At 35.6% G+C, this 25,973-nt stretch overlaps 1 protein-coding gene across 3 annotated transcripts in view; it reads left to right on the top strand.

The window, feature by feature from the left end:
- Positions 1-1,249: 1,249 nt before the first annotated feature.
- Positions 1,250-25,973, top strand: part of LOC110114350 (probable bifunctional methylthioribulose-1-phosphate dehydratase/enolase-phosphatase E1 1) — an 84,061-nt gene continuing 59,337 nt past the window's right edge. For 2 of the 3 annotated variants that reach the window (XM_028700981.1, XM_020847202.2), the window contains exons 1-4: positions 1,250-1,523; positions 1,632-1,768; positions 15,940-16,035; positions 22,872-22,991. In XM_028700981.1, coding sequence (XP_028556814.1) covers positions 1,307-1,523; positions 1,632-1,768; positions 15,940-16,035; positions 22,872-22,991 — 570 coding nt within the window. In that variant the 5' untranslated portion in view covers positions 1,250-1,306. The remainder of the gene's footprint in view (positions 1,524-1,631; positions 1,769-15,939; positions 16,036-22,871; positions 22,992-25,973) is intronic. The other variant, XM_028700977.1, reaches the window with a different exon arrangement.

The following is a 25,973-nucleotide window of genomic DNA, read 5'->3' as shown; positions in this document are numbered from 1 at the left end:
TTGATAAGAGCAATCTTTTAAGATTGGAGCAATAGTTACCCCCTCCCCCCCCAGCCAGGTACAAATTTCCCATAGACGGCGCAACTGTCGTGTGCTAGAATATACGTGGCGATAGAGTTAAAAAATTTTTGTTCAACATTTTACGGATATCCAACACACAAATAGAACAAAAATGGAACACCAGGATTTTTACATGGAAAACTTTGGAAAGGGAACAACCATGGGGCCATGCCCAGTTGAAAGGATTCCACTAGTGTTTGATTAAGTTATAAGTGGCTGACTCGTCCCTGAAACTGAGGACGATCAGATTACAACTCTCGGGTTGAAATTCAATTACAAGCAGATATCAGAATTCCAGCGACGTTGGGTGGTAGGGCATAACTCTGGCGTTAGTTGGCAATCGGGCAGAACTCCAGCATCGGTCGGCTACCGGGTGAAAGTCCAATGACAGTCGACGAGGAGTCTCTTACTTATCTTCTTCCTTATCTTCTCTTCTCACTTCTTTTCTCTTGTGGCTTAGGGTCATATCTCAAGAGAAATGATGGTTTATTTATAGTTTATGAGAGTGGCATGACAAAAAAATAGAAGGTAGATCGGGGGTAAATTTGGAGTGATTTGAATGGACGGTCGATGTTGAATCCCTTGATTGTGGACAATTTATTAGGAATTTGAAGGCTCTAATGATATCAGAATTCACTCATCTTGGATATGTTGGATTTGTCTTGTCGAGCCGCCGATTTGACTATAAGCACGCCACATTTGAAAACTGTTTGGTAATCCATTATGGATTGAACCTTCCAAATGTGCTTCGGGTTTTTAATTTAGACTGATTTGGGTTCAGATTGAGTCCAAGTTGGTGTAGATGGGTTCGTATTTCCGAGGCGTTTAGTTTGACTGTAAGTTTGCGTAAATCGGAGTTCAAATTGTCTCCATTTTAATTTTTGAAGTTTCCAACTTATTTTTTGTCTCAAGATTCGTGCTCGATCAAGAGAATTTTTTGATGATATATCACTTGTAATTCATTTTCTTTAATATACCGAGGTGCCCCAAATTTTTCCAAAAAATACAAAGAATGCACCAAAAAAAAGGTAAGAGAGAAACTTTTGTGCCTTGAGGTTTATTATCCCAGTAACTCTAAAATCCCTAAATCCGGCCATCATCGCCTGTAAAATATAATTATACCAAACCGTGCCTTCAGCTTTATTATTATTACTATTTTTTATAAAGCTGAATTTTTTATAAATCCTTCAGCTTTATTCCATTCGACCGTCTTGCTCAAACGAGGGAACCAAGAAACTTGGGGGCGATGGCGGCAGTGGCAACGGCTAATGGCTTACCTGTACTTTCGTCGCAAGCTTATCTCGAGGGGAAAACTGTTTGGGAGACGAGGACGTTGGTCGCTGACCTCTGCAGGCAGTTCTACACACTCGGCTGGGTCTCTGGCACTGGCGGCAGCATTACCATCAAGGTACACGACGATTCCATTCCGAAGTCCGACCAGCTCATCGTCATGTCTCCCTCCGGTGAACCCCTCCTCTCTCGCTCTCTTTCTGTATCTCTTTCTCTCTCTCCCTGCCCCCCTCCTCTGTCTCTTCTGGCTACAATATCTAAAGCTTTTGCTGTATCATTAGGAGTGCAGAAGGAAAGGATGATCCCCGAGGACATGTATGTGCTTTCCAGTGGTGGCGATATGCTGTCCACCCCTTGTGCGAAACCCTACCCTCATAAGTCCCCCAAATGTTCTGACTGCGCTTCTCTCTTCATGAAGGTAATTATTTTCATTCTTTCATTCACATAACTATTTTTTTACTGCTGTTCAGTTGGATAATCTTTTTCTGAGATTGCTTGGCTGAGGCTTAGGATAAGATAAACAAGGAGATAATTGGATTAAGCTTTAATAAGATTTTAGAGGTTTGATTGGTTACCAAGATATGCTGGTATAAGTTGGCATAAGTTGACACTAGCCTTAGGATTAGCCACATCAAGTTCAATTGCAGGCCAAATCAAGTTCAGGATAAGGTTCAGGACAAGACCATGGAGCATCTAGTTACACACAAAGATGACATGGTAAAGAATAAAAATAAGTCCAAGGGGCTTAATTACAAGTTGCCGTCCAATTCAGGATGGAGGGCTCAAGTAAAAGAGACGAAATAATGTTGTTTGCAACAATGAAGGAGATCAATATACTTTTATTCCTAAAATCTTCTTACGCTATATGGCTGATTAAAGTATGATCCAAAATGGTTTTTAGATAAGACTAGCTATTTTCATGGATTTGTCGATTTGATAGAGTTTTGGTTAGTAGAGTGGTTATTATATAAGATAAACCACTTCATAATTTATATTTTGTTGGGGAGGAAGAAGTAAATCATGCAACAAAATAAATAAGAAAAAAAATTTGTAGGGGAAATAAAGAATACCAGAATTTAATGTGAAAAAATTTGAAACTAGCAAAAAATCACGAAGCCACACCACTTCAAGAAATTCACTATCAAAATTAGGAGAAATTTTATGTGTCTCTCTTCTCTCTCACTCTCTCCTTGCTTATCTTCACCGTTGCATCATTCTTACATAACAGACAAACAAAGGGATACACCATAACCACCAAGGGATGCAACTCTTAAGGAAAAATGAGAAATAAAACTACTGGCCCGTTTCGTAGAGCAACAACACCAAGTTTGATCCCCACAATGCTCAATACTCTTGTTTATAGTTTTCCTGACAGTGCCATCGTGCCAATGTCTGGAGAGCTGCAATGCTCCTTGGAGGCGCCACCGCGCCAAGTCTTGAGTGCCGCAACGTGTCTCCACTCTAGTTTTCTCCAATAAAACTATGCAGAGCGGGGGCACTAGGGTACACATCGTCGAGGTGCTCGGGTACATAGTGCTTGGACGTTGTACACACGTGAACCTAAGTTGGGGGAAGACCCTCTGTAATCCTCAGCGAGCTCAACAAATTGAATTGAGATCCAAGGCAGCATTACAATCAGATTGATCAACACAATCAGATTTAATACAGAACTAACACTTATAATTGTTTTTATTGACCACTTTATTGTCTCTCTATAGCCATAAATAGGGGTCTTATGCAATCAATTTTTATTTATTCAATGAATCAGTTATTCAATTGGAACTTAAGCTTCATTTTGGACGACTTTCTATTAAAAATTTTGTACTAAAAAGCTTCTTGAAAAAACAGTAAAAAGCCGTTCCAAACGAAGCCTTAGCCTCTCTCATGCTCTTCCTTACTCTCTATAATCAACCATATGATAGGCCTTAAGATGCTTTTTAACTATTGGGCCTTCCCATCTTCTAAACCCGTATTCCTTTCTATCTCTCTTTCTCTTTCTCTCTCTCTAAAAGCTCAATTTTTCTTTCTTTAAAACATCCTACCCAAGTATTAAATGGAAAGAGTTTAATGCAAGTCCAAGAAGAGGGGACAAATGTTAAGGTGGTAATCAAACGAAAAGTTGAAGATCAAACCAATGAAGAAAATAACATCAAGAAAGAGGTGTCCAACAAAGACAAAAGAAGAAGGCTCTTCCAAATTGGGATAACTCTTTATTAGTCTTGTAAAATATTATCATATCACAAATATTTTTCTCTGGTTTCTATTCACATTACTTTAATCTTTTGTTGTTGCCAATTTTAATAATTGTAATTCAATTAAAAAAACTGTAAAGATTTGGGTTTCCATTATAAGAGGGCCATTAGTTTCTTAAAAGGCTCCTCTTTTTATTTTCCATCTTTGTATTGTAGAGTTAGACATTCCTTCTAAAGTCTTAATAATTCATGCGATTTTCCAAGAATTAGGTGATCAGAAGATCAGAAATTTGATTATTTGAATATAACACACCTCATTTACATCTGGATTTGAGATAAATAGTTGTTACACTCATTCTTTGAAATTAGAGAATGTATATTGTATATGGACACATTTCTTTTAAAGAGAGAGCAAGATCCAAGATGATTAAGTCACATAAACACTTAGGACACTAAGTAAGAGTTATCTGTTATTGCCACCACTCAAATTTTCATAATAGTTTGTTCGTACAAATTGTGTGGCAACAAAATTCACTACTAAAAGACAAGCATCTTATCAGCTTTATATTATGCTAGCCATGCCTTATTGGTCTGTTACTTTGGGCCAATTTCAACTTTTGGATGGCTACTTAAAGATGCAACTAAGTTAACTCTAATATTTGGGGTGACTGCCACAACATGGGCTAGAGACATTAGATGAACCATCTATACTATATGGATTGTCTACACCACCAATAGAGCTGGATTCAATAGCATCATAATTGATTATTTCACCAAAAGTTCAATAAATTTTTTTCTAATGTTTATTATTAGGAGCAAATGAGGAGATTTATGATCGAGGACATCTTTGAATGATTTTGAGCTTGGTTAATTAGCCATGTAAGCATAAAAAGTGGGCTAAAGGACTGTGTCAACAGTGAACTAGTCTTAGGATTAGCCACATTGAGCCCAATTGCAGGCCAAATCAAGTTTAAGACAAGCCCATGAGGTACAAATGGATGCATGAAAATTACATGGAGGAGAAAAAAGGAATTCATGAGATTAAATTGCTAATTTACCACTCCAATTCTGAATGGAAATGGCTAAGCATGGAGAACAAATTTGAATTATCCAAAAATGACCTCGTAGCAATTTGAAAGAGAGACAAGGATGGTTGAACCAACTAAGGAGATCACGCTGCTTTTTTTACTTGATCTATATTGCAGGCCAAAGCATGATCCAAGATGAGTAGGTTAAATCAAAAGCTATTTTTATGCATTTAGGTGTTTGATTGGGTTTTGGTTAATATAAGTTATTGTTATATAGTGTAAACAACTTATTTTATATGTTATTTTGTAAATTTTTATTATATTTTCTAGGTTATTTTTATTAACTCCCTATGGTTATAAATATGGTTCCTTTGTTATTAATTTTTCCTCATTCGGGTATTTATTCATTTATTGAATCAATTATTCAATTGCATAGCAAGTTAGTCTCTCTATCCCTTTCTTTATCTGATAACATAATTGGTAGTATTTTGCAATTTTAGTCAATCAGCTTGTCCTCTCTTATGAACCTAATTTTTCAACAATTATCTTTCCCCTTAAAACTACCATCTTTCCTTATAAATCAAATCATCTTAGATGATCCCTTACTTGAAGAATGAGTAAGCTCCAAGAGGACCCATCTAACACCAATGAGGCAATCAAATGTAATAGAGAATGTGAAAGCAAAGAAGTAAGAAACATTAAACAAGAGGATTTCAAGCAAGATAAAGGAATAAGAATCCATTTGCAAGAATGCTTTTCCAAATTTGGGTAACATCATTGCAATCTTTTGAAATATAATCATCCTATCCATTTATCATTTCTTAATTTTTTAAGTTTTGTCCAATTGTAATATATATTTTTTAAAAAGAAAAAATTATATTCAACCATTACAAAGTGTACAACACCATGCAATTAAAGGAAATTACTAGTTGAAAAAGATAGAACCAAAACAAAACATCATGGTTAACTTGATAGCAACAAAGTAAGAGCCATCTGCCTATACGAAAGAATATCACGAGTCATCATTTAATTAATCTTACTTGAAGCTTGACAAATCTGGGGTTGTAACGATATATTTTCTTTATATTTCCACCCCTCCTGAAGTAGATAATTTTAAATCTTTTGTAAAACAGTTCTTTTGTACTTGAAATACTGACATTAGAGTCAACAAATTGAAAATTTTGATCACCAAATCCCCAACAACATTATCATCATTAGGAGCTAATAACTTTGGTGATTGGTAATCTTGTATGCAATTTCACTGTAAATCACCTCCATTGGGCTAACAATGGGAGTGATTGGTAATTCTCTGCATACAAGATAGAACATGAAGTTGGTTCAAAATTTTGTGCACATGGGAGTGAATATAATAACATATGATAAGCCTAGCATTGCCTAACATGTGAGTGAAGATAACAACATAACTGTTAAACAATATTATCTTAGCATGAACCATAAAATAATAAAATAAACCAAATGATAGCCCTCCATCATCATGGGTTTGATGTCCCAATTTAATGATCACAATCAAATGGTGATCAAAAGGTCAAAAAAATAATATTGTAGCATTGACCCCTACACATCAAAGCGCGCGCAAAGGGAGAAAAACCGGCGAATCCAACAACGTGTGTGTCGACGTGACTCGCCAGTTGAAGGGTCAAATGACCTCCGATTGACAAATGGACTGTTCTGTTGCAACCGGGACATCGAGTTTGCCTACATGGAGACCCCTCGCAGCCAAATGGGTCGAGTTCAGACCAAAGGGACGACTAACACCCGAAATTAATGCACGATATTACCCAAACGACATCTGATCACAAAACAGATTTCTCTATTGCGTCTGGAACATCGTCGACAATAAAAAATCACTATTAATTTATTGAATTGTGATTGCACAAAGAGACTGCACGAATCCTGCGGCAATGACGCACAATCAAATAAATTGGTGCTCGATAAAATGGATTTCATCATTGCGTTTGGAATGTCGTTAATATCCAAAAATGATAGTCAATTTGATCAATTAAAGCCACATGAGAAGATCAACACGCATCTCGAGGAAACACGCACAAATCAAGCAAACTAGCATGCGATGTTGCTTAAACGATATCCGATCGCAAAACTGATTTTGTCGCTACATTCAGATCATCATCAATACTCAAAATCACAATCAATTTGGTCAATGAAAGGCACGCGAGGAAATTGGCTCGTGTTGTGTGGCAACGACACACAAATCAAGTAAAATAATGTGCGACGTCGCCCAAATGACATTTGATCCCAAAATGGATCTTTCTGTTGCATTTGGAATGTAGTTAATGCCCAGAGTGCACTATAAATTTGCCCAATGAAAATCGCGCAAGTTCTTAGATGATTGCATTCAATTTAAGGAAATGCACGTAAATCGAGACATTTCTTGGGGAAACCATTGCACTGCTATTATTCTGATTTGTAATAATATTAATAATAATATTTTATTATTAAATATTATTATTAATTTAATAAAAATCAGAATTTAAATGATATTTTAAATTGAACTTGTCGTTAGAAATCTCATAAATCTTGTTGAAATCTGCTTCGCATCTCTACCTTCGCCTCGAGCGTTGTCGTCCGCTTGCATTAAAACGAGAGGCAAAGAATATTGTTGAGTTCTCTTTGTTATTTCGACATTAGCAAAGTTTTCGTCTGAACTCAAAACTCTGATCTCCTAACTTCCCTCCACATTCTTTTGATTTCAGCAAATAGCCGTTCAATTCCTCTCGTCGACCTTATTCCACCTCACAAGATCTGTCCTGATCGGACTTTTCCCAATTAATTAACTCCCGTCCGACTCCCACACCAACTAGCCAACAGCCACTTCGTCCATCCTTGAGAAGCAAGCCATGACCTGCAACCCCTGTTCGCCCGTCTCACCTCACGAAAGACCCGACGTCCATTCAAACCACTCCCTTCACGCACAGATCTCAACCGACCTCCCCACCTAGCCGCAGGTCCCCTCGTTAACTACCATAGCCTTCACTCCTCAAGTCTCCACGACAGTAACTTGACGCCTGTAGCATCCACCCATTCGAACTCCTCAACCGACCACAGACTCGACCAATTTCACTGTCTTCTCCAGCAAACTGATCAGAACTTGTTTCTCTTCCAATTACATCTTGCATTCATCACCCTCCTGCCGTCCAAACTCCCTGTGCCACCATCCCTTCCTCACACTCCAGCAGACTCACAAACTCTTCAGCCTGAAGGCTCCAACAGGTTGTCCAACCTGCCTCTGATCGCTGCCAAACACCCTGTCCACTTCACGCCTCCCTCAGACCCGAACCAGCTATTCTCCTTCTGTAAGCTGGCCACCTTACCTCATCCTCACACCTCTCTCTTGGCTTGAACAGAGTTTCCCTCCACAGTTAGCTTTCATCATACTTAATGCTGTGGAAGCCTTCTGGAGGTCCTTTGCTTTGAACAACAAGCAAAATATCTCACTGTCAGCACGTGACACTACCCTTTTTCTTACTTTACTCTCCTTGTTCACTTTACTACAACATCTTTAATTCAAACCCACTCCATTTAACAAAAAAAAAAAAATAAAAGACCTTACATTTTCAAAACCCCACCTCCACTCACTAATTTGGCACATTTGCAACAGCCCTGTTCACAAAAAAAAAAAAAAAGAAGGAAGAAAGCAGCCTATTATTCCCCAAATTTCAGCTCACCACACTACCTAGCCCATCCCACTAGCCATCTCAACCATTTTACACCCAAGGGAGATATTCTCAAACAGTAAATTCGCTCTCTATTCTATGCTTATATGCATTTCATTAGCATTGGTTATTGTTATTAATTAATGTGTTTATCACTATTAGTATTTGTGCTAGCTAATTATTCATGATTTTATATATTATGTGTATGTATTAAAAAGAAAAGAAAAAAAAGAGGGGGAGGAAAAGAAAAAAAATGAAAGGGAAAAAATGAAAAAAAAAAAAAAAAGAAGGGGAAAGGGAAAAGCGTGCATACTCTTATTGAGTTTTCATTGTTTAATTGATTCTCTATTGTTGGATTCACCTTCATTAATAAAGATCGCTAATAATTAATATTAACCATGCTACCCAAATGCATGACTTATAGAAGTTGTTTTATAGCCATAATAGAGAAATCACAGTAAAAAATGCCCTAAGCAATAACGATAGATTGAAGGGTTCCTAGTGGAGATTATATGTAGAACTAAAAGCAAGCAAATGAAATTTACTATAGGTTATGGTTTTGGCATGATTTTATAGAAAGATGGATCATTGGGAGAATTACATGAACATGGGCTTTGGCAAATTGCTAAGATAGGAAGCAAAGTAGAGGACCCACAAAAGGTGAGAAGAAAGAATCACATATGGTTGCTTAGTATGATTGTGAGCAATAAAGTAGTTAGTTAGTCAGTTGTGCAAATAGTCAAAATCTTTGATGCATCGATTTTAGGTATATTGTAAAGATAAGGTCCGAAGAAAACACATTTGAGGGAAAAATATCGGATTGTAAATATTTAGATATGATAGTAACTAGCGATAGATAAGTCATTCTCAATTTTGAGTTCATAGGTAGATAATAAATAACTATTAATAATTTTTTATTAAAAAATGCCTAATAACTTTTTTTTTTTTAAATTATTATTTAAAAATTACATTAATAAATAATTTATTTAAAAAATGACTAAAATGCCCCTTAATTTAACAACATTAACCTTTAAATTTGATGTTAGGACCAAAATAATGTTTCTTTTTAAGGAGTTGAGGGAACAAATTGGTCCCTCAAAAGCGCTAAGGATCATTTTGATCCCTCACAAAAAGTTGATGGACTATTTTGATCATTTTCTCATTAGAATATGTTTGAATATAATACCACATATTGAGGCTACAAATCAAATATTTGATGGAAATAATGCTACTTTTATATGGTACAAGCATCATATCGTAATATTATTTATCGAATTGAGTTCTTTCATACAGTTATTATGAAATTTTAGATGGAAATCTATCGTTTGAAATATTTATTAAATTAAATTTAGTGATAAAGCCTATTTAAAGTTTTTTAGAACAACATTATACTATCCTATAAATCATTGGTTACGATCAATTAGGAATCAATTTTTTGACATTTAGATCATGCTTTGCCTAGTTGAGAATTTCTTTTTTATAGTTATCTGCCAGAACCAATGTTTTAATTTGTGACATGAAAATACAATGTGCAAGTGTATTTTTTTGTTCAAATGTTGCAAACATAAAGTTAAGTGGCATTCTTGTTAAATAAAGAGCTCATTATGTGTATATCATGTTTACTTATATTATGTTTATATAGAATCATTTATTGAATCAAAATTAAACCACATGTTATAAGTTTTAACAGATATAGTTATGCATTCAATGAGAATAACATCAGTTATTCTGAATTTAATAATGAATTAAAATTTCGTTGAAATTAATGGAAATAATATATATATATATATATATATATATATATATATATATATATATATATACATATATATATATATATTTGTCAAAAGTGAACTTGCAAATTCTAATAATTTCTACTGCACACATAAATCAAGAAAAATTAAAATGTTATGGTAAATTAATATAAATTTTAAGAATTTCAAGATTACATAATAAAATTAAATGCAAAATGTTGAATTTTGAAGTTATATTTTCATCATCACAAAATTAATGTTAAACGAATAGAATATCGAGTATCATTAAAGAAGCTCAAGAAGAAGAAGCTTTGGCTCCTCTCTTGGCCTCCTGCTCGATTAGGAAGCTTCTTAATTGACTAGGTTGTGCTTCTAGTTGACTAGTAAACGTTTGTTTTATCATCCATAAATTTTTTTGGTCAATTATGTGGCTTACGTGACTGAGAAGGATGAACTAGAGAGCTACAATAACAAGAGGTTAGGAGTCTTGAACTAAAGAGTTATGACAACGAGAGACTAAAAAAGTGAGAGAGTTGCTAAAGCGAGTCTTGAACTGGACAGGCGTGAAAGTGAGAGGTCAACACTTGGAGGAAGGAAAGAGAGAAAGCAAGAGATGAGAGGGTTTCAAATTTTAATAGTTAGAGGCTGAACTGTTTAGGGATGCGCAAACCACTTGAAAGGTTAAACTTATGAGCTCTAAACTGGGAGGCTACAATATATATGCTTAGCGCATCGTGCAATAACCCACATATGTCGTAGTTGTGCGAAGCTGGGCTTCCACTCACTAGCACATCATTCCTTTGACAACAATAAGGAGAACATTAGTTTATCTTACAAATCATTTGTTGAGGCTGACTCTGTCAGGGAGCTAATAAAAAATCATTATGGAAAAAAAGAATAACGGACCAGGTAACAATTTTGAACTAGTTCATTTCTTGAATCACCACCTGAATGGCTAAATTTAGGATACAGAAATGAAAACAAAAAGGAGAAAATGTCTTTCTAAATCTTATTTCTTCTCTTGCTGTTACACCCATATTTATAGGTATACATAGTGGCAAGTACATCCACATAAAGGCAAAACCATGGGAAATCATAAGAAAATAAATTAACTAATATGAACAAATAAGGCTAGAAGAAAACAGTGAAAAAAATAGAGTAAAATGAATGTATAATTGGAAGGTTTGGACAAATTTAGCACCGACATTATTCCACCAAAGTAGGTGAAACTTTAGTTTTATATTATGGAGTTAAATCTGCAACATTGAAGATTGCCGAGTCATGATAGTCACCTGGTAGATCTATTTGATAAGCATTATCATTGATCTTTTTAATTACTCTGAAGGGCCCATCAGTTTGGTGTTTGAGCTTCCAAAAGGGTCCAGGGGAAATCGTTCCTTCTGTAGTCTAATTCAAACAAGGTCTCCTTCCTTGAATAACACCTTTCTTCTTGACTTATTGGTCTGAGCTTTATATATGGCATTTTGTTTAGCAATCTACTTTTGAATTTGGCGATGCAATTGCTAAAATTCTGCACTTATCTGTTCCCCATCTATATTAAATGTGTCCGGCTGCATGAGAGGCTCCAAATCAAGGTGTAATGGGATTACTTCTGTAAACTACTTCGACGTGTTAATTGATTTGTTGATCGATTTAAAGATAATTTTATCTGAGCCATAATTAAATCCTATTGTCTAATATTTTTCCCCACAAAGCATCGCAATAAATTTCCCAAGCTTTGATTAACAGTTTCTGTTTGGCAATCAATTTGTGGGTGAGCGGCAGAACTAAATTGAAGTTTAGTTCCTAATTTACCTTATGGTGTCTTCCCAAAATTACTTAAAAAATTTCACATCATGATTAGAAGTGATCATTCCAGGATGCTATGCAAACGAACAGTTTCCCAAAAATTATGTGTTACATCAAGAGTCTTTGTGCATGGAATAAAGTGTGCAATTTTTGAAAATTGATCTACCACAACTATGATCGAGTCTATGTTTCGTTGTGTACATGGTAATCCAAGTACAAAACCAAAGCTGACTTGAACCCATGGGGCGTTGGGCATAGGTAGAGGATTATACAATCCAGCAGTTGTTCACTTTGCTTAGCTATTTGATAGATTTTACAGCTCTTAACATATTGTTCAACATCCCTTTTTAACAGTGGCCAGTGGAAATTTTCTTTGATTAAGGTGAGTGTTTTATCTCTATCGAAATGGATTGCTAAACCTCCTCATGGCATTCAGCTAGGATGGCTAACCAAGTAGAGCACTGCAGTATGCAAAGTCTATTGCCATAAAACAAATAATTTTCTTTTACATGTAAGAGGTGGCATGGTCTCGCTTGACATTTATTCCAAATGCCCTTAAAATCTAAATCGATGGCATATAGTATAATTCTTGTAATAATTCAATGCCAGAAAGCTTAGATGTAACGGCTTCAGCAAGAGATGTTGTCGGCTAAGACCAATTGCGACTTGATTACAATGTTCGACCTTGTGCTTAAGCACAAAATGAAAGGCTACTAGTGTTTCTGCCCATGTTGCATGTTGGGTTTTCAGTTTCTTATAACAATTAATGAATTAGAGAGCTTCATGATCAGTAAATAAAATGAACTCATTGGCTAGTAGATAATGATTCTAATGATGTATATCCCAGACAATTGCATAAAACTCTTTGTCGTAGGTGGAATATGTTCTGCAAGATTCGTTCAATTTCTCACTGAATAATGCAATGGGGTGTCCACCTTGGCTAAGTACTGCTCCAATGTCAATGTTTGAAGCATCACATTCCACGTCAAAAACTTGTTTAAAATCAGGTAGAACTAAAATAGGGGAAGCTGCAACTTGCTTTTTTAAGTGATCGGAACTAGATTTGATGGCTTTATTCCAATAGAAATGATTGGCACGTAAATATTTAGTGATAGGGGTGGTCATGGTGCTAAAACTCCTGATAAATCGTTGATAAAAAAAAAAAGGAAGCCCGTGAAAACTTCTTACCACTGTGAAAAATCTTGGGTTTGGCCAATTGACAATTGCTTGCACGTTGGTGGGATCAGCTTCAAGTCATGATGCTGAAATAATGATACCCAAGAAATATTTTTTGTCAGTAAAAAATTAGCATTTATAGAGATTAGCAGACAATCGCTGTACACGACGGACATCAAGGACTTGTTGAAGATGGCGTAGAGCTCTTCTTCATTAGGACTATATATCAGAATGTCATTGAAATAGGAGACTACAAATTTGCATAAATATGGTTGCAAAATATGATTCATAAGTCGCATAAAGGTACTTGGAGTGTTGGTCAGACCGAATGGCATGACCGTCCGCTCATATAATTCATCTCGTGTCTTAAATGCGATTTTTCACTCATCTGCAGCTCCCATCCGAATCTCATGATATCCACTTCTTAAGTCAATTTTGGAGAAGATGGCTGCTCCATGCAAGGTTGGTCGAAGATGTTATCAACACGAGGAATAGGAAACTGGTACTTCACAGTAATCTTGTTAACAACCTGGCTATTGATATACATCTAATATTCATCCTTCTTTGGGACTAATAATGCAAGCAAAACGCCATGAGCTAATACTGGGTCTAATGAATCCTTTGACTAATAACTCTACTTGTGGTTTCAATTCTTCATGCTTATTAGGTCTCAACCGATAAGAATAACATTCAAAATTGTAGAAGCAGGAACAAAGTCTATTGAATGCTGAATATCTCTTAGAGGTGGCAAACTCACAGGAAGTTCTTTTGCTAAAACATGACAATACTCCTGTAGTAGTGGTTGGACAGACTTTTTTTTTTATTGCAGTAGCTATATTAGCTTCCATCATCACCAATACATAGTCTTTTGTGGCTTCATGTAATGTTTTTAATATCATTTAATGGTTTAATAATGTTTAGCCTGGCATTTGTCTTGAGGTGGTTGCTGTCAATGGTACTAATATAATTTGCTTCCCTTGATGCAAAAAGAGTATGCATTGGTGGCTCCATCATGAATAGTATTTTGATCATATTGCCATGGCCATCCCAACAATAGGTGGTAGGCATCCATTGGCACCAGATCACACCATATTTTTTCTTCAAAGTTTCATAGAGAGAATTTAACTAGACAATCCTTGGACACTTCTACTTCATTTTCTTTTTGAATCAAGGACAATTTGTAGGGATTGGGATGATTGTCCACTAGTAGTTTTAGTTTTTCAATTAGTGTAGTTTCCACCACATTCTCGCAGCTCTTGCTATCAATGATCATTTGAAAAACCTACTTGTGCAAATTCCTCAATGAGGGTAATTACTCATCGTGTTGGGTAGTTCGATGCAATATGATCAAATCCATTGTACTTGAAGCATTTGCGGGTTGGGACTGCTATCGGACTGTTTTTAATTTGGCTACCATTAGGAATATTCAAACTCTCCTTTGTGTTTGGTTTGAGGCCTTGCATACTCTTAGTTGTAGGTGCTATGTGTTCTAATTCAACTTCTCGGTTCAGTCCTCTGCCATGCGAGTTCTTGCCAATGTGCTGTTGCCTTTCCACCTTGAGGACCAAATTAACCACGTCTTAAAAAGTCTAATACAACTGTAATTGGACTATATTTGTAATGGAAGGTTGCAGTTCTCCCAAGAACCGAGCAATGATATTTTCTTCCAGTTCCATAAGATCACATTTAAGTGATAGATATGCAAATTGAGCAAGGTATTCTTCCATCGTGAGTTGGTTTTGCAAGAAAAGATCTTATTGATATTGGCTGGGCAAATGTTTTAGTTGTAATTCCTTCTACATTTTTGGTCATTCTGTGATCTTGCTCCTTCCTTCCTGATTCGGTATTCCTTTTAAATTTTCCCACCATAATGATGCACTTTTCTTCAATTTAATGGAGACAAGTTTGACGATGTGATTAGACTGCACTTCTTTGAATTCATGAATTCTTTCAACTATATGTAAGCAATTAACGAATTCGTCGGGATCCAAATGGCCATCGAAATTTGGTAGCTCTTCCTTGATGCTACACTCATTTGATGGACCCCATCGCACTCGACCGAGAGGACGTCTCTCCGCTTCCTCGTCACTCGAAGGCTATTGATGAAATGGGTTGATGTCTTCTTCTTCCTTATTACCTCCCATGGCATCCCTTTGCTCAAATCTTATGAGACGTTGTTGTAATTGTGCAATCTCCTTTTACATATCTTTAAATCATCGCTTCTTGAACATGTCGCTGTTGATTTCGTCAAGACAGCTTCTTAGCTGGCTTTGATACCAATATGACTCTGCCTGGGAGCCAATCAAAAAATCTTGTTTGAAATGAAGAGTATCGGACTAGGTAACAATTCCGACCTGGTTTGTTTCTTGAATCACCACCTGAATGGCTAAATTTAGGATATAGAAATGAAAACATTATGAGAAAATGTCTTTCTAAATCTTATTTCTTCTCTGGTTGTTACACCCATATTTATTGGTATACATAGCGGTAAGTACAGCCACATTAAGGCAACACCATGGGAAATCATATGAAAACAAACTAACAGCAACAAATAAGCCTAGAAGAGAACAATGAAAAAACAGAGAAAAATGAAAGCAGAAGTGGAAGGTTTGAACAAATTCAGCACCGGCGTCAGTTTAGGCTTTACTTATAGATAAAAGTTCTTTTCATGTTGCTTATTGCTCAAAAGTTAGGGGTAAGTTGATTGGGAACATGTTCTCATGTTTATTTCCTTTATCTCTATCAAAATTTGAGTTTGTGATGAAAACTGTGATATTTATATTGACATGCTATTATATGTTATAATGATTTATGTTATAATTTAATTTTGGAGCACCGTCAGGATATTTAAGTACATGAATGCTTATGCTTTACTAACCTTTGTTACTTGTTATAAGATAGTATCTGTATGTTATTTATATTTCACTGGCATTTGTAGGCTTACCAAATGCGCAATGCTGGGGCAGTCATTCATAGCCATGGGATGGAGTCTTGTCTAGTAACGATGATCAATCCCTTTTCAAAGGAGTTTCGTGTATGTTTTAAACTTCTTAGTTGAGTGGCATCATGCTGTAGTATGCTTTTATTTTCTCTCAGGCCAAAGAAAATATCTCCTTGACCTTTAGTATTCCTTGAATTTTCTTAATACCTTTTTAGGAGTTATTAGAGTCCCAGAAGCTTCAATGCGGAGGGATTTTTTCGCTATTTATTTTTTTCATAGTTTTTTTAATGCAAAAATCACTATATGAACTTCAATATTTGTTTCTTCCACACCGTATTTGCATGAACATTCACTCTGTCTTTATTAGCTAACAAATGGTCTGTGCTGGATTGATGTTATTGTTACATAAATAAGGGTTCTTATCAGAATAAGGATAAGTATTAAAGCAAGGCTAACATATAGCCAGATGCTCTTTTTCTCTTATTTAATTATATGGTTAAAAATTAGATTTCGGCCCAAAATGTATACATGCATGCATCCATTGTAGTCGTATTAGTGTATGTTTAGATTGCATGAATGGACTTTTTTTATATATATTATTTGATTCTTTTATTTTGCAAGAAGCAACTCTTCATCTTTCTGTTACTGCCACATCCTTGGTTTTACAGCCGCTACAGAGGTTATAATCATATCATCACTTTTAGCCAAAAAAAACCATATCTATTGAATTGTCATAAATTTAGTTTGGAAGTATCAGAAGGGGGTTAATCTAAATTCACTTGGTTAGAGTTCAAAACGTATGGTGCATGCCGCTCACCCTCATGGATGTAGATCACTCTATTTCAAAAATATATTCCAGGCATGCAGCTTATTGGATGTTGTCAAGCAACTACTATCATATCTTTGGAGCAGTATCTTGTTATTTTCTCTAAGGATCTTGTATTAAACCAGCCACTAATTTTTTGATGATTTTGCTCTTAACGCACTTGCAGACATCCAAATAGCTAGGGTACATAAAGCTTTACGTGGTCTATGGGGACATAAAAATAACATGTTAATATATGTGCATGATTATATATATACATATTTTATAAAGTAATGTATTTGCAGATATAATGGCTAGAAGGGTACTTGAAGGGACGATTGGTTAGTTATCTCAGCATAACAGGACGCCTGAGAGTCCTGAAAATATTACACCAGTGGAAGATAGTACACAGAGAGTTAACAATGTACCAGTGGTTCTTGACCTTGTCAATATAATAATAGGAACTATGATCCAAATGTAGATGTTGAACGTGATGATGCAAATGATGGAAACAATGTAGTCTATGATAGAACTTGCAACACCTAGTGTTTCATCTGCAACTATACCAGTCACTCCTATAGCTCTTGGTAGCTGTGCAGATATAGATGCATGTGCTCAAGTCAATGTGGAAGTCGGCAAATATTAAAACTTGTCAAGAGTTTAAAGCCATCTTTATTTAAAAGTCTAATTACTAGAAAAAAAAGAGTAAGTTTCTACAAGAAAAAAGAGTCTAATTACTAGACAAAAGAGTAAGTTACAATGAGAAATCAATTGGTAAAGAATCGACGAGACCAATTGTTTGGGGAATTTTTTTATCCTCAACAAATTTGAAATATTTTGTTATCGAGTATGCCAAGAAAAATAGTGTTAGCCTGAGGACTAAATCTTATTTTGCTATGTAAATAATAATAAAACTTGTATTTATATATGCCCAAAGATTTTTCTTTACTTATTATATTGAATATGGTTTATTTTATTTTTGGGTACAATTCCCTGTAAGGGCTATCTTTTATAGTTAATTACGTCTCAAGGATATTCGCAATTGTGAAAACTTCAGATAAAAATAGTTGTTTAATTAGAACATTGACTAACATATTATATGAATTTAAGAAATTTGTTTTAAAGGATTGGTATTTGGAATTTCAAGGATGATTGAACCAAGTTAAAGTTAATTTTAAAATGGAAGTTGAAGGAGAAAATATTGGAGTACTTGGTTATAAAAAAAATAAAGGTGCTCATAACTATCATATGTTGTGGTTTATATTTTGAAAGTAAATTTATGTTAAAGTTGATCAATTTGATTAGGAAGTTAGGGCATATAATCCAATAACACAATATTGATAAAATGCCTAAGAAGGTGAGGGATTATGATGAAACTTAAAAGAATATCATCTTTAGACTTTAGATCTAAGGTGAGAACCACTGATAGATAGTAATTATAAAATAAATCTAATGGTACACATGAGACTTACAAAGTTGAAACTTGATTTGAGGTTAAGTCAGCGCAGCCTCTAGTCTTATAACTAAGCCTGAAAAGGATGGCAAACCAAACCAACTCGGGCACTTCTAAAATTATGAAGTCTTCATTTCAATACACATGCAATATAAGTTAGGATATTTTTATTTCAGGAAGTACATACATTTTAGCCACTTAAACTATGATTTTTTATTATAACAGTATGCATATGCTTTCTTATAATATAATTTTTTTTATATAATATTTAATGCGAGGGTTTTTATTTTTATATACGGTTTATAAAGCTATGTATATGATGTTTATTAGCCAAATATATATGTTTGATGCTGATTTGAGAAGCACATCTTTATGGATAAACAATCGGTATATATTGAGTTATGGTAAAAGATCCATAAGGAGGCTTTACATTTTATTTTTGTATGGAAAGAGTTACCTTATTTTGGAACAAAGTATACAAATTTATTTATAAATATTATCCTAGTGTTGATTCCAGGGATGAAAATGAGTCAAGTATCTACCTATTGGGCTTAAGCTTATTCAGTTCTTATTGAGCCCGAGCTTGAGCTAGATTTGAGTTCGAGCTTGACTCACTAAAACATTGATAGGCTTGAGCTCATTTGAAAAGCTCAAGCTTCACTCAATTGTTGAATTCGATTTCTTAGTTTTAAATTAGAATTTTCAAGTTTTTTTAGAATTATTATTTTTATTATAGAAATTTAATTTAAAAATATTAAAATATATTATATAATGCTAATTTAAATTAAATTTTAAATATATATTTATGTTAATCGAGTGACTCAACAAGTTTTCAAGATGAGCTAGGCTGAGCTCGAGCTTGAGCTCGTTTAATATATGAGCTTAAGTATAGGCTCAAGCTGGAATCGTAGCTCGATAAGCTCAATTGAGTCAATTGAATGGCCGGGTTCTATTTACTAAAATAAAATAAATAAAGGGGAGGAAAAATTTGAAACAAATATACCGCTATAGAAGACCAGTAAATAGAAGTGACGCTTTGAAAACGACACAATTACTCAACTATTTGATTAATAAATATACGGAGAAACTGAACAACAAAAAACCAACTTACGCTATCAATTTTTGCTCCTGCTTTGGTTCATCTGTTCTGCACCTTCGTCGATCGGCCTGAAGTCATGGCAAACACCTTCTATTCCACCTTTTTCATCCCACTCAAATCGGCCTTCCCTGCACACTCGAACAAGCCTCCCTCACAGTTAGACTTTAGGACCGCTCCCTTGGTCTTTGCTCTAAGCCTTACAATAGGCTCCGATTCCGCTCTAGCCAAATACCCGCACAAGTGGCCTCCTGCACCGCACCCGTACGTGCGTCCGTCTCTCATAACCCCTGCTTCGTGAAGCCGATTTCCTGTTACGCGATCCAACTCGACTCAAATCATTGCAGCCCTTTTCACATGGTTAATTTCTAATACCAGCACCTCCTTTATTTCGACCAAACATAACCTCTTTATCAGATCCGATGTCAATGACCCTATGCCATCGATCTTAGATCTGGCTAGAGGAATGAGCAAATCAAATATTTGCGTCGTTGATCTTAGAACCGATCATACATGATTTAAAATCAAAGACCCTACGCCGTTGATCTTACATCCGGTTGAGATAAAATTTAATTGAAGCCCTCACACCGTCGATCTTACATCCGACCATGATGAAATCCAATCGAAGCCCTCACACCATCAATCTTAGATTTGACCAAGAAGAATTCAACAACAAGTGTTGTCCTGACCTCCACTCATGGGGAAGGGACGCTAGGATGCTGTTGAAATCGCTCCAAGGGAAGAGCGATTAATTTTGAACTTAAATTGATTAATTCAATTAATTAATTGAAATTTAAGAATTGTTAATTTGAAATTAAATGTCAATTAATTGATTAATCGTCAAGGATAAACAGTTATGACCCGGGGCCCTTTGATCTTAGTGATTTTTCTACCAAATGGCACCACGAGATAACGGTTATGGGCAGAGCCAATATATTCTTTAGTGGCATCAAATCCTTAAGATATTAATCAATAAAATATGATCGATAGGGAACAAAGCCCTCTGTTAGCTAAGGTGAATTCAAATTTATCCCTTAGATAAACATTCCCCCAGGTCTACAAGGTTCCCTTGGATGAGACAACTCATGGATGCCGATAATGATGCTTCTATCAGGTTCGGTTGACTACCTCTGACTAAGTAGAACAGAGACCATGATGGCCCGGGATGACGGAGCCATGGGATCTTGATCGGGTCCATCATCCATTCCCCCACATGCATGATTGTGAAATTTCTTTTTAAAATATTAAATCTCCAAACTCCCATGCTCATGCTGCTACTATATGTTAGATAACACCTATTTCTACGTATCTGATTGACGACTAACCTTAATCGAAAGTTCTTTCTCATTATCGGGAAGGGTAATTAACTATAGGGGATTGTGCCTAAAGGAAACCAGAACTCAGATCATAAAGTCCTCGCAAAAATGAGGGTGAAATATCTGGATAGTGTTTTATCTAAAATCCCATTTGTTTTTCCAAAATTTACCCCGAAACTTAATCTGTTAAAACTCCCCTGAAGAAAAGCACGCGAGCGGAGGCCAGGGCCGAATTTTCAGAGACCACAGGTTTCTGACGACTCTGCTAAGGATTTGTTTCTCTTTCTATCTTTGACTACATATGATCATTCTAAGGTTTAGTCCTAACTTGCTCAGGTTATGGGATGGAATGGGGTTTCTAGCTATGTTAAGCTTGGATTAAACCTATAAATGAATCAATGATTTGAATTGAATGAAATGAGAGGGGAATAATAGTTTGGATCTTCTCCGGAAAGGGCTAGATGATTAGAAAATAGGCTATTGGCCAAGTCAATTTCAAGTAATTTTTACTGAGCTGACTAATTTAATCTAGCATGGGAGGCAACATGAGTTGGTTAGACCCAAGCATCAAGTAGCATTAGGAATGTTTACTTTTTTTTTATGCCAACGAACAAATATAATTATTTAATTTTATTAACTTCTAGTTATTCACCGATTTTTTCATTTTTTTCTTTTTCTTTTTGGTGGAACAAGATGAAGGTCAATGGTGGAATTTTCGTAATTGTCATCCCATTTTAACCATGGTTGGTAGGCAGATATGAGTTTTATGGTTTATATCCATTTGCTACTTTGTGCCAGTTTAACTGCTAAGCCCATATGTCATCATAAGACTCTAACTATAAATACTTTGTGCCTGTTGGAATTCAGGGTGAGTTTTGAACAAATTCATGTAATTGGTCTTGCGTGCATGGATTCATTTTTTGGTTACATGAAAACTATTGCTGTGAGCTGTCCAAAACATAGATGGAGAAAATTTGTTAACTCGAATTTAGAGTTTCATTATGTTTTCTTTTTAATAAATTTTTGCACTTGTCCGTTTGAATGTAGTTCTAATTAGGGGTGTCAATTCGGGTCAACGGGTCGGGTTCGGGTCGAACCCGGAACTGACCCGGCACTGTTCGGGTCAACCCGAACCCGACCCGTTTTTAAAAACGGGTCAGGTTTCTGGACCCGAACCCGACCCGATTCGGGTTCGGGTCAACCCGACCCGACACGAATGACCCGGAATTGCTAGTTTTCGGGTCAATCTTCATTTTTCGGGTAAATCGGGTCAAAATCGGGTCAAAAACGGGTCAAACTCGGATTTTCGGGTCAAATATGAGTTTTCGTGTCACTTTCGGGTCAATTTCGTGTTTCCGTGTCAACCCGAACCCGACCCGATTTTTAAAACGGGTTGATTTCTTCAACCCGAACCCGACCCGTTTCGGGTTTGGGTTGACCCGAACCCGGATTTTTCCGGGTCGGGTTCGGGTCGTGTTTCGTGTCGTGTCAAAAATTGACACCCCTAGTTCTAATGTTTACCTATATGTTAAGAAATATATATTTTTTTAATTCCGATTTTTTTGTAATTTTTATAGGCATTGCAATGCTTTCCCTGGCTGGTATGCGTTAATTTTGATTTTCTTGATAGAATTGTTGCAGAAACAATGTTATTCTTTAGATCTTAGAATAAATTTGTTTGTTTTGCTATGGAATGCCATCTCTTATCTTGAAAAGAGTTATAACTTTCATCTTGCATGATGATGGAAAAGAGGACTGTAACATCTGAATTTTTCTGCAGTACACATTCTAAAAAAGCTTACACCTACAGTCATCAACTTTCCAGGCCTTTTTAATTCATGCTTATCCACCTCTCAGCGTTTAGCTTTAAATGGGCCAAATTGAACGTTTTTGTGACTTCTTATAATCTGATGTTGTTAAAATTCATCTTTTTGATTGAGCAGATTGATAAAGGTTTATTTGTTCTGTAAAACATTTAATGTTTAGATATTCTTGTTATTCTTATGTCTAGTAGTTCTTTTGTTTTATGTTCGAAGTATCTGTTTAAATAACTGATCTACAATGGTTAATATAGTAATTTGAGCTAGTTCATTAGATGAAATTTTAGTCCAAAGACTTATAAAGGGTAGCAAGCCATTCGGAGCGTCTTCAAAATGAACGCGAGATTCATTTTCCATTGAATGTACTTTTTTGCATATTAATGCACTAATTTATACACTTGACGTGACCTGTACATTCCCCCTTCCTTTGTTGATGCAGATAACGCATATGGAGATGATAAAAGGAATTCAAGGACATGGTTATTTTGATGAGCTCGTGGTCCCAATAATTGAGAATACTGCTTATGAACGCGAGCTTACAGAATCATTGAGTGATGCGGTAAATTTTATTCTTTAAATATGATTCCTCATCTTTTTTGAAATTTTTTAGTGTTATTATGAATGATCATTTTATTTTATTTTATGTTATTTTTTAAAAATGTGGCTGATTTGAGTTAGCCATGCAAATTTTGGTAAAAAATGCATATTGTCCTATGGTTGTGATTTTTTTTATTGGTAAAAATCTTGATTTTGTTCTAAGAGCCTACCACACAACACATGTTCAAGCCACCCCCAAGCAAAAGCTAGTGAACAAACCTATAATAAAACATATATTTCTAATGCACACTCAATAAACAATCACATATGTGTGTAAACATAAAATTAACCAAATTCAAGAAAGTAAATAGGGTCTAAATTATTATAATCATGGATGGCAGCTGATTTATCTGTCATTATACAACCCAGTCAAATTATTTTTTACTTGTTGAGTCTTCAGGCTTTAATTCCTAGGTGTGTCTTGGGCTTCACCTATGGTAGACTCATCCTTCTAACGACCTCTTACGTAATTGTATCCCATAGGCTTAAGCATACTTCCTAAATCTATTAAATATAATTAAAAAATATAAAATACTCAAATATGCAAAATATAAAGAGGATTAGGAAGAAGAGTACATGAAAAAAAAAAAGAGATTACATGAAAAGCTAGGAATATTTAGAATTGCTTGGCACTTAAAGTGCCAAGCACAGTTTCTACCATATTGGCCATATCTCCTGAGGGTGTTTTAGCTGTGCATGTAAGCAAACAATATTAGATAATCATGACTTATTTTTGACCCCTATTAGACACAGTCACATGTAGAAAAAAAAAGTATCTCTCTATCCTATCTACTTTAGACAAGTACCCACAATTTAGACAATCCAGTATGCATCACACCACAACATCAACCACATGATCAGAAAAGAAAAATCTTAATTATAGCAAGTCTAAAAACTATGCACTTAAGTGTGTGCTGACTGTGTGGCATATTACACTATAAGTGTAGTATTGTTTTATTCATGAATATAAGTTGTTCAATCTTAATCGTTGGGTGATTTCACTTTAAGTTAATTTTGACTTAGGAATTTTATTACTTTTAATTATTTCATATTTAAAAGGATTAAGAAGAATCGATAGAGCAACCACTGCTTTCTTTGAGGTAAACCCGGTACTTATGAAATCCTAAGATTCAATGGTGAAGGCATTTAACCTTTTGGGGTGAAATGATCAATCATTGTATTCAAGAAACCTAAGTGATTTTTAAGTGTTTTAAGTTTATCTTAGTGTCTGGATAAGAGAGAAGTATTTCCCTAATAGGATAAGGTAGTCATGCCTAATGATTTGACTTAGGATTTTATGAAATTCATTTAATAGAGTAAGGTTGATTTCAACAGATAGAGGCTCCTAAAGGGCATCTTAATGTTGCATTTTACTTGTCATGAGAGAAGGAATCACTTACTTTGTTAAGTGAAGGGCTACTTAGAGTTTGGGTCTAAGATTGAAAAATTCTCTTAAGCTTTCGGTGCTAAGAAGAGGGGAAATCTCTCACAACTTTGAGGTTGGAGGGAAAATAAAGGAGACCTATAACTTTTAGGCTAAGGTTGAAAATCTTCCTAGGACTTTTGGAGCCCATAGAAGTGAGAGAATGTTGACCTCTGTATAATACCCAAAAGAGATGAAAATGAAATGCATACCCAGTGAATCCATGAAATCCTTCGTAATCCCTCCCAAAATGCAGCAAGGAATCCCGCTGAAATCCTGTAGCTCAGCACCGTTGCGTCGCTTCTCCGCAAATTCTGCTCAAACCCCGCTCGAGGCCACGCTGTTCGCGTCATTAAATACCGACTCAAAGGGCTCTCCGCTCTCGGCTTCCTCCCACACGACTCCAACACCGATTCTCCCTTCCCATTCACGATCTCCTCCTCCCATCTCTATCGTAGTCTCTGCCCTATCCGAATCGACCCCCATAGCCGACCCTCTTCCGTCCAGAGAGAGAGAGAGAGAGAGAGAGAGAGAGAGAGAGACGACGCTAGTCAACTTTAATTAAATAATTATAATTGAATGATTATAATTATTTTAATTAAAGTCAATTTTTAATTATAATTTATAAATGATTGATTATAATTAATTATTATTAATTAATTTTAAGTAATTAAAGTTAATTATTATTTATTAGTTATGATTAATTAAGATTAATTATAATTAATTTTTTAGTTAGTTAATTATAATAATTATAATTAATTATTTTAATTAATTAATGATTAATTAAATTTAATCTTAATTATAATTAATTATAAAAAAATGCTCCCCTCTACTCTATTACCTCGATGTCCGTGTCGGGTCGGCAAACCACCTTAGCACGCCTTTGTTGAGCGTGGTAGGAGGGAACCCGGTGCAACACCTACGACGAGGTAGACGAGTGACTCTTCGATCCACGTGCCAACCACGACAACCCTGTGAAGGTATGAAGTTTTCTAAACTCAAAGCCTTACTTCAATGTTCGTGGCGGACCGGAAAACCACCCCATGCACGCCTTTGTTGCGCGTGGTGGGATGGGACCCCGGTGCGGCACCTACGGCGAGGCGGGGTCACTCATAAGTACCTCCGAGCGCGGGGAAATAAAAAATTTCTTTTCAAATAAAATACTTAAAAAAAAAACCCATGCACACTTTTGTTGCGCGTGGTGGGAGAAAAACAAAATATTACCGCCGCGGTGTTTCACAAACACTAACCGTGCACGTCTTTGTTGACGTGGCGGGTAGGCGGCCTCTTGGTTTTCCCCTAAATGGGGGAGACGCCGGGAGGCTGTCGAATTTTTGTCTGAAATAAGACAAGAACTTGGACATACAAAATTGACTACAAATGACATGAATTGGGACTTAATTTGAATATCAAATGAACATGAACTTGGACTCTCTTTTGAACTTCAACTTGCCACTTGGACTTGAACTCTACAAAAACAACGGAGGACTTGTACTTGGACTTTTGAAAAAGATCTAAATG

This window comes from Dendrobium catenatum, unplaced genomic scaffold, assembly GCF_001605985.2.
Source record: "Dendrobium catenatum unplaced genomic scaffold, ASM160598v2 fragScaff_scaffold_146, whole genome shotgun sequence".
Classification (NCBI taxonomy): Eukaryota; Viridiplantae; Streptophyta; class Magnoliopsida; order Asparagales; family Orchidaceae; genus Dendrobium; species Dendrobium catenatum.
This window is presented reverse-complemented; position numbering and strand designations above follow the sequence as displayed.